Genomic DNA, 10000 nt, shown 5'->3' with positions numbered 1-10000 from the left:
TATCATTATATCGTTGTTTTTGGATGTTGCTGATGTTATTATCATCAACAGTATTAACGTTATTTGCATAATTAGGGTCATACTTTATCCAGGCTCATTTGTGATCATAATGAAATTTGTTATCGTTTCAAGACAATCGTCTTGCAGTTTCACAGAGAAAGAGAGAGAGGGGGGGAGAGAAAGAGAAAGAAAGGAAGAGAAAGAGAAAGAAAGAAAGGAAGAGAGAGAGAAAGAGAAAGAAAGAAAGGAAGAGAGAGAAAAAGAGAAAGAAAGAAAGGAAGAGAGAGAGAAAGAGAAAGAAAGAAAGGCAGAGAGAGAGAAAGAGAAAGAAAGGAAGGAAGAGAGAGAGAAAGAGAAAGAAAAAAGGAAGAGAGAGAGAAAGAGAAAGAAAGGAAGAGAGAGAGAAAGAGAAAGAAAGGAAGAGAGAGAGAGAAAGAGAAAGAAAGAAAAAGAGAGAGAAAGAGATACGCGTTTGAGGTTATTATCCCAGAAGAATAAAACGAAGAAAATCAACGCAAAGGGAACATTTTAATAACACGACTAAAGAACAAATTCCTTTTCGGGGAAACGGTGCCACCTCGCTGGCCTCTGACTCACAGGCCACTCTGAAAAGGGTCTTCACAGTGCCAGAGCCTCCTTAGCGGCGACTCGGATGGCCTCCCAGGTCTCCTCGCACGTCGGAAGGATCTGTTCAGGAGGGAGAAGGAAGCCGTAGTAGCCCTGGTCCCTCAGCTCGATCGTGTAGACGTAAGGGACCTCTACCACGCCCTTGACGTAGTCCCGAGAGGAACCCGCGTCGAGATCTGTCGGTGGGGAGAAGCAGCCCTGGATTATTCGAAGATGAAGCTCTGCAAGTGCGTCTCGGTGGATGTAAAGCTAAGGGCGAGTCCGGTATGCGAAGCTGAGCCTCGCATCGCTGCCCCGAGTGGTTTACCTCCGAGGCAAATGTCCGTATGCCACGTGTACTTCTTCTATTCACGGCCATCCAAGGGTAGTTTGGGGGGAGCTTCTGCAACCATCGTAGGGGCCGAACGGTTGCAACAGGAACGACGAAGGGAAGGGCAAGAAAACACACGAATATGCCGAAGGCCTTTTCACTATTGCTTCGTCAGGGCAATAGTGAAAAGGCCTTCGGCATATTCGTGTGTTTTCTGGGCCGAACGGTGCATAATCTAAGACAGTGTGAAGGCAGAGGAGTTTGCAAACCCTTTCCATAAGTATTAAGGTATGTACAAGTTTAAGTTTGCAGATTAATGAAGAAGTAAATGCCATTATAAAAATCTGATATACTCCCAAATGGCTTCTAACAAAAGTACTATGGCAAAGCACTGCGCAACCTCATCCTACAAACTTGCTCTGCTTCAGCAAACTGTTTCTGTGTCAGCCTGTTTGGTTGAAACGTCGGTACAGGTCAGCTGAGATTTAATTCACTCCCAGGCTAAATGGTGGAAAGCCAGTTGGTACTTGCAACATCCCTGCTGCACCACCAACCCCCCAGCTGCAGAATTTCATTTGTCACCCCAATACTCGTTCCAATATTCAGCCGCTAAAAGAGGACCCTTGGGCGAGTCCCTGTTTCGAACCACACTGTCTATGAACGACGTAAATAAAGCTTACTTATCCTGCCAAGTCTTGAAAAAGAGTACCCTTGGGCGAGTCCCTGTTTTGAACCACACTGTCTATGAACGACAGTGTGGTTCAACGACTTATCCTGCCAAGTCTTGAATCTATTGAACCTCCTCTGATCGCATACCAAACTCTCAATCTCCCACACATTCCTGAACGTTATTTTCGTGGTTTATCGGTGAAATATATCATATCGCACACGGAACACTCGTACCTCCCACACACCACACCATCTTCTATCCCTGTTTCATCCATGAACCACATCGTTTTATCCCAGACCAAACGCTCCCATACCCTACAAATTACTTCCCGTTATTTTCCTTGTTTAGCCAGTGAATTATTTCACCCCTCCCCCCCACCTCTTCTCTTCCTTCTCCTCCTACCCTCTTAAATACCCTTGCGGATTCCAGGGACGAAGAGGATGAGAAGTCAGGTCAGTGAGGGCCTTCAAACCCAGGTCTCGAAAGGGGTCCTCAGGGCCTCCTCCTTCCTCGTTATTAGAGGAAGATGGAGCAGCCGCCTGTGTCTTCCTTTTCTTCTCTTTTATTTTCTTTTCTTCCTTCACTTCCTTTTCCTATCTATTTTTTTATTTATCTATTTTATCATTTATCTATTATATATTTTATTATTTATCTATTATATATTTTATTATCTATCTATTATATATATTTTTTTTTCTATCTATCTATCTTTTCCTATCTATTTCCCATCACTTCCTTTCCTATCTATTTTTTTCTTTCCCTTTACTTACACAGAATGCTGCTGCAAGACCCATATTCATATTCGGTCCCGTGAACAGCTGTCAGGGCTTCGACGGCCAGCTTAGCCACTCGGTCCTGTCATGGGAGGAGGTATTTAACTGTTATTATCACTATCATTATTGTTATGATGATTATTATCATTATTATAGGTATTGTTATTCTCATCATCACTCTCATTATTATCATCTTTATTATCATCTTTATCATTCTTATCACCATTTTGTCATTATTATTATCTTTATTATCATCATTATCACTAGGACTATCATCAGCATTACCATTATCATTATTATTGTTATTATTATTATCAATATAATCAGTATTATCATTATCATTTTTATTATGTGTTTTCACCACTATATTAATTTCTCTTATTACGATTTTATTATATTTATTGTTACTACTGTTATTACTGTTCATATTGCTACTTTTATCATTATCATCATTGTTACTATTTTCATCATTATCATTATTATTATCATTACCACAACTATTATTATCATCATTAGTAATATGACCATAATCACCATCATCGTTATTATCATCATAATTATCATCATTATTATAATCATCATTATCATTACTATTACTATTATCATTATCATTATCATCACCATCGTCAACATTGTTATCATGATAAATAGTATTATTATCATTATTATTATTATCATAATCACTATCATTATCATCATGTTCATTAGAATTCCTATTACAATTAAGAATAATACACACATACACATATATACATATATATATACGTGTGTAGACATACACATATGTTCATATAAATATATACACAATGTATATATACATATATACACAATGCATATATACATATATACACAATGTATATATACATATATATACAATGTATATATACATATATACACAATGTATATATACATATATACACAATGTATATATACATATATACACAATGTATATATACATATATACACAATGTATATATACATATATACACAATGTATATATACATATATACACAATGTATATATACATATATACATACGTACATACAAAGAGATAGATCAGACAATACAAAGAACTGCAATACAATGAAAGGAGACGCACCAGTTCCTCCCAATCCTCAGGCAGGTCCAGCGTGTGTCCGAAAGGGTACATGAAGAGCTGGCTATAGCTGTGGAGCGTGAGGTAGGCCTGCGAACGACGAGGGCGCGCCAGTCTAGTTATTTATACATATCTAGTTATTTATTAGTTATTAGTTATTTGGCTAGTCGATAAAGCCGATAAAAATTATGTTTATTCGGCGGGGCTTTGGCTTCAGTGGCCTTATTGTTGTTCTTACCATCACCACCATTATCATTATCACCATCTATGTGCACGCATTAACAAAGCCACATTTACACACTCTTACACACACACACATGTGTACACATACACATACAAACACAAATACACACACATATATAAATGTGTGTGTGTGTGTCTGTATATGTGTGTGCACACACACACACGCCTTACTGTAAGCGATATTTTAAAACAAATTCATGCAACATTTTTTCCCAGTAAGTCCTGCATATATATATATATATATATATATATATATATATATATATATATATATATATATATATATATATATATATGTATATATATATATATATATATATATATATATATATAGAGAGAGAGAGAGAGAGAGAGAGAGAGAGAAAGAGAGAGAGAGAGAGAAAGAGAAAGAGAGAGAGAGAGAGAGAGAGAGAGAGAGAGAGAGAGAGAGAGAGAGAGAGAGAGAGAGAGAGAGAGAGAGAGAGAGAGACACACACACACACACCCACCTTGACGCGGCCTCTGTGTGCCTCCATGTAGTCTGCCAAAGCCATCGTCTCGGGTTCGGACAGAGCGGAAGGGCCGGCGTAGATCTCCGAACACGGGTTGTCGCTGGCGCCGACCTCTGGGAATCGAACACTTTCATTTTCGTTTCATTAAGAAAGTGATAGAGAAAAGGGCAGCCTGGATGTGGCTTTTGTTATTGTTATTTCATTACCTTTACTTTTTTTTTATTATCATTACTTTTATTTTTGTTGATGTTATGTCTATTGTTTTTGTTATCATTATCGTCATTATTAGTTATTATTATTATCATCATTATTAATATCATCATTATCATTATTATCATTATCATCATTATTATGATCATTATCATTATTACTATCATTATAATTATCATTATTATCATCTCCATTAATATTGTTATTATTATCATTTGTGATAGTAGTAGTTTTTGTAGTTACTGAAGGAGCAGTAGCTGTAAAGTACTAGTGGGAGTAATATCACATATTAGTAGTAATAGTAGTAGTAGTAATAGTAGTAATAGTAATAGTAGTAATAGTAGTAGTAGCAATAGTAGTAGTAGTAGTAATAGTATTAGTAATAGTAGTAGTAGTAATAGTAGTAATAGTAATAGCAGTAGTAGCAATAGTAGTAGAAAAATAGTAATAGTAATAGTAGTAGTAGTAGTAATACTAGTAGTAATACTAGTAGTAGTAATAGTAGTAATAGTAGTAGTAGTAGTAATAATAGTAGTATTAGTATTAGTAATAGTAGTAGTAGTAACAGTAGTAGTAATAATAGTAGTAATACTAGTAGTAGTAATAGTAGTAGTAGTAGTAGTAATAGTAGTATTAGTATTAGTAACAGTGGTAGTAGTAATAGTAGTAGTAGTAACAGTAGTAGTAATAATAGTAGTAATACTAGTAGTAGTAATAGTAGTAGTAGTAGTAATAGTAGTAGTAGTAGTAGTAATAATAGTAGTATTAGTATTAGTAATAGTAGTAGTAGTAGTAATAGTAGCAGTAGTAATAGTAGTAATACTACTAGTAGTAGTAATAGTAGTAATGGCAGTAGTAGTGGAAGTAACAGAAACAGTAATAGTAGTAGTATTATGAATATTCACATGACCATTACCATCATTATTAGTAGCAATAGTAAAAGTAGTTGTAGAAGTAGTAGTAGTATTAACAGTAGTAATAGCAGTAGTAGAAGTAATGATCGTAGTATAATATGCGGCATATAAATCATAATTGTGTATACTTAAATTTTCCTAACGAAGGAATAATTATACTAGAAGAATTAACCAAAATAATAATGATAGTAATGATAAAGTCATGATGATGATGATGATGATGATGATTATGATGATTATAATGATAACAATGATTATAATAATGATACTGATGATTGATAATAACAACAATAATGACAATAATAATCATGATATAATAATTATGATTATACTAATTATGATAATGATAATAATAGAAATAATAGTTATACTATTGCTAACAATTAAGACAATATTAATAATAATGATAACGATAGTAATTATAACAACAATACTGATAATGATAATAACAGTAATGATGCCGATAGTAATAATAGCAATAACTATGATAATAATGATAATTATAATAATGATGATAATAATAATAATGTCAACAATAATAATAATGAAAATAATGATGATGATGATAATGATAATGGTCATAATAATAATAGTAGTAGTAGTAATAATCATAATGATAATAATAAAAATAATAATGATAATAATAGCTAGATACAAATTATCAATAATAACAATAACAAAGTTAGTTCTACTACTACTGATGATAATAATAATAACAATAGTAATAGCGATAATAACAATAATTGTAATAATGATAATAATATTAGTAATAATAACAATAATAGATAATGATAACAATGATAATAATAACAACGACAATAATAATAGTGATGATGATAACAACATTAATGATAAAAAATGTCAATAATAATAATAATAATGATAATAATAATACAAATAATAATAATTATCATAAGAATATTAAATAATAACAATGATAAAAATCACAACAATAACAGTCGTAACAGTGATGACGATAACAACACAACCAAAATAACGACAATGGAAATAATAACAATGATAACTGGGATCACAAAGGAGAACCTCAGCTCACCCATCCAGTGGAAGTCGAAATTCCTGTTGGGATCGACCCCCTTGCAGACACTCGTGCGGTTCGAACGCGTTTTGCGCCACAAGCGATCCTGGGAGGGAGGGAAAGAGGGAAGGGAGGGAAGGAAGGAAATGAGGGAGGGAGGGGGGGAAGGAAAGAGATGAGGGAGGGAGGGGGGGAAGGGGGGGAAGGAAAGAGGGAGGGAAGGGGGGAAGGGGGGAGGGAGGGAGGGAGGGAAAGGGGGGAGAGAGAGAGAGGGGAAGAGGGAAGGGGGGGAAGGGGGAGAGGGAGGGAGGGGGGAAAGGGGGGGAAAGGGAAAGGGGGAGGGATGAGGGAGGGGGGGAAAGGGGGGAGGGAGGGAGGGAGGGAAGTAAAGAGATGAGGGAGGGAGGGAAGGGGAGAGAGAGAGATGAGGGAGGGGAGGGGGAAGGAAAGAGGGAGGAAGAGAGGGAAAGAGGGAGGGAGGGAAGGAAAGAGATGAGGGAGGGAGGGGGGAAAGGGGGGAGGAAGGGGGGAAGGAAAGAGGGGGGGAGGGAGGGAAGGGGGAAGGGGGAGGGAGGGAGGGAGGAAAGAGGGAGGGAGGGAAGGAAAGAGATGAGGGAGGGAGGGGGGAACGGGGGGAGGGTGGGGGGGAAGGAAAGAGGGGGGAGGAGAGAGGGAGGGAAGGGGGAAGGGGGAGGGAGGGAGGGAGGGAAAGGAGGGAGGGAGGGAGGAAAGGGGGGAGGGAGGGAGGGAGAGGGAAAGAGGGGAGGGAGGGAGGAAGGAAAGAGATGAGGGAGGGGGGGGAAGGAAAGAGGGAGGGAGAGAGGGAAAGAGGGAGGGAGGGGGGAAAGGGGGGAGGGAGGGAAGGGGAGAGAGAGAGATAGGGGGGGGAGGGGAAGGAAAGAGGGAGGAAGAGAGGGAAAGAGGGAGGGAGGGAAGGAAAGAGATGAGGGAGGGAGGGGGGAAAGGGGGGAGGGAGAGAGGGAAAGGGGGGGAGGGAGGGAAGGGGGAAAGGGGGAGGGAGGGAAGGAAAGAGATGAGGGAGGGAGGGGTGGAAGGGGGGGAGGGGGAAGGAAAGAGGAAGGGACAGGGGGAAAGAGGGAGGGAGGGAAGGAAAGAGAGTGGGAGGGAAGGAAAGAAGAAGGGAGGGCGGTAAGGAAGAAAGAGGGAAGGAAAGAAGGAGAGAGGGAAAGAGAGAGAGAGAAAGAGATGGAAAAGCGTGAAAAAATACGAAACGAGAAATTGCCTCTAAGATACATATTTGAATATGAGCGCACACATTTTCCTCATATACCAATAACCAGAATCCCCCCACGATCCATAACAAACCCCGAACTTTAACCCAATGTCATTTTACTCTCGCACTTACACCAGTCCAAGTGTACTCATAGCCGTCGGGGTTCATGGAAGGGGCGACGACCCACACGGCGGAGGAGAGCAGACCCGTGGCATCGTGCATGAGGGAGTGGAAGGTGTAGGAGGCCACGGCAGGAGCTATCCACTCCCGGGCGTGAAAACCTGGAGGAAAAGGGGCGTGGGGAACGGGCGCGCGAAAGAATATGGCATGGGACTCGAAAGGACGGGTGAGAAACGACGTGGAGGAGGACGTGGCACGGGGGGCGTGGAAGGGAGGGAAGGAAGGTGGAGTTCTGAGGAAGGGATCGTGTGGCGAGTAGGTGGAAGAGCACGAGAGGGAAGGTGGAGGTACATGAGAGGAAACAGAGGGGAAAGTGCATGCAAAGAGGGAAGGTGGAGGTACATGAGAGGAAACAGAAGGGAAAGTGCATGCAATGTGGGGTACATAGGAACATGGGTGGGACTACAGAGAGGGGTACATAGGATCGGAGTATGGTACAAGAAAGGGAACATGGGAGGTGCACAGAGGAGTATAAGGGAGGGAACAGTGAGGAAATATGGTGGAGGGAACAGTGAGGAAATATGGTGGGGTTACATGCAAGGAAACACAGAGGGGTGTGTGTGAGGTTCTGTGGAGACGTATGCGAAAGGGTTAATGTTTGATGCACTATGAAAAAAGTTACGGTGGTATAGCCTCTCTCATTCCTTCTCCCACTTACCCTCTCCCCATCTTTCCGTCTATCCTCTCTCCATATCACATTCAGACCTCATCTCCTTCTCCCCTCTCCCTGTCCTGCTTTCTTTCTCCTTCTCCCCTCTATCTTTGCTTCCACTTAATTTCTCCCTCTCCCTCTCCAATTCCCTTCCTCTCCTCCCTCTTCCTCGCTTAATAACCCCACTTCAATCCCTTTCCCTCCCTATTTCTCCCTCCATTTTTCGCAATATCTCTCTACCTCTCTCCCTGCCCCACTTTCCTTCTCCCCATCTCACTTTCTCATCCTCCCTTTTCTCTCTATCTCCTCTCCTCCTCCTTCCTCCTTCCCCTCTCACCCTTTCTTCTCCCCCTCCCTCCTTCCACTTTCCCCTTTCCTCCTTCCCCCTTCCCCTCTCCTCCCCCCTCCTTCCTCCTCCCTCCTTCCCTCTTCCGTTCTCCCTTCATCGCCCTCTCCTCCTCCCTCCTCCCTCCTTCCTCCATCCCCTCTCCTCCCTCCCTCCTCCTTCCCTCCTCTCTCTCCCTCTTCCCCTCTCCTCTCCCTCTTCCCTCTCTCCCTCCTCCCCTCTTCCCTCTCTCTCTCCCTCCTCCCCTCTTCCCTCCTCTCTCTCTCCTTCCCTCTTCCCTTCTCCCACTCCCTTCTAACCAGCGTCCAGGAAGACGATGGGTTTGGTGTCTTCATCCCCGTCCCTGGTCAGCCGCAGCGCCTTGATGTCCCTTCCTTCCCACGTCTTTCCGAGACTGAAGACGGTCGCTACGTCGGGGTGCTCGGAGGCTATGTGGTCCATGTAGTCGTAGATCTGTTTGAGAAAGAGAGGGAGGGGAAATATGTTGTTTTTGCTCGGTCGGGAAGAAATTAGGAGGTGAAGGGTTGTCGGTGGTAATTATTTAGTTGTTTTTTTTTTCTCTGTTTGTTTAATAAAATCATTAATAGACGATTTGGATGAGGTTGGGCACGTGCAGGTTGAATGTATGTAAAGGAATGTGACCGATACAGAAGAATTCTTAGCCTTGATCAGCCTAGAAAAGGGATATTTTTTAAGAGTATCAAAAAGGTTTTCTGGACTTGTAACTCAAAATTGTTACAAGATATTCAAACATGTCCTCACTTCTTCAAGAGTGTTGTAGCGATCCCAGGTCACATTTCCGTATCTGACCTGACCTCGCCCTCTCATCTGATTCTCCACCAACCTAGAAGGATGGGTATCAAAAGCATGCATAAAAAAAAAATAATAATTGTTTGGGGGTATATGAGGTAACACTCAAAACCGAAGCGAAATAACAAAAAACGTACATACAAATATAAAGAGAGAGAGCCACGTGTAGACTCACCTGTCAACGTCACTCAGCAGCGTGTCACTCTTGAGACCGAAATCAGCGAGCAACTTCGCCTTGGCCTTGTCCACCAGCACGTCCACAGAGCCGTCTGCAGAGAATCGCGATTGTTAACACTTAAGTTGGTAGTTGCAACGGCAGTCACGAACGACATCGGGATCATGAGGTGATGAGGCTTTCTGCACATGAAATGTATTTCATCGGTATTGTACGTGAGGCTGATATGTACG

General features: G+C 41.1%; 2 protein-coding genes across 3 annotated transcripts in view; one reads left to right on the top strand and one right to left on the bottom strand.

The window, feature by feature from the left end:
- Positions 1-10000, top strand: part of LOC113816214 (type-2 ice-structuring protein) — a 140764-nt gene that overhangs the window by 12779 nt on the left and 117985 nt on the right. The gene's annotated exons all lie outside the window — the stretch shown is intronic.
- Positions 509-10000, bottom strand: part of LOC113817282 (carboxypeptidase B) — an 11205-nt gene continuing 1713 nt past the window's right edge. For both annotated transcript variants that reach the window (XM_070145471.1, XM_070145470.1), the window contains exons 3-11: positions 9768-9861; positions 9545-9626; positions 9082-9235; positions 7737-7885; positions 6389-6476; positions 4208-4323; positions 3480-3566; positions 2378-2462; positions 509-803 (exon numbers count right to left, since the gene is read on the bottom strand). In XM_070145471.1, the coding sequence (XP_070001572.1) occupies positions 619-803; positions 2378-2462; positions 3480-3566; positions 4208-4323; positions 6389-6476; positions 7737-7885; positions 9082-9235; positions 9545-9626; positions 9768-9861 (1040 nt within the window). In that variant the 3' untranslated portion in view covers positions 509-618. The remainder of the gene's footprint in view (positions 804-2377; positions 2463-3479; positions 3567-4207; positions 4324-6388; positions 6477-7736; positions 7886-9081; positions 9236-9544; positions 9627-9767; positions 9862-10000) is intronic.

This window comes from Penaeus vannamei, chromosome 34 (genome assembly GCF_042767895.1).
Source record: "Penaeus vannamei isolate JL-2024 chromosome 34, ASM4276789v1, whole genome shotgun sequence".
In the NCBI taxonomy this organism is placed as follows: domain Eukaryota; kingdom Metazoa; phylum Arthropoda; class Malacostraca; order Decapoda; family Penaeidae; genus Penaeus; species Penaeus vannamei.
The sequence above is the reverse complement of the archived record's forward strand: the minus strand, read 5'-3'. Positions and strand labels throughout refer to the sequence as shown.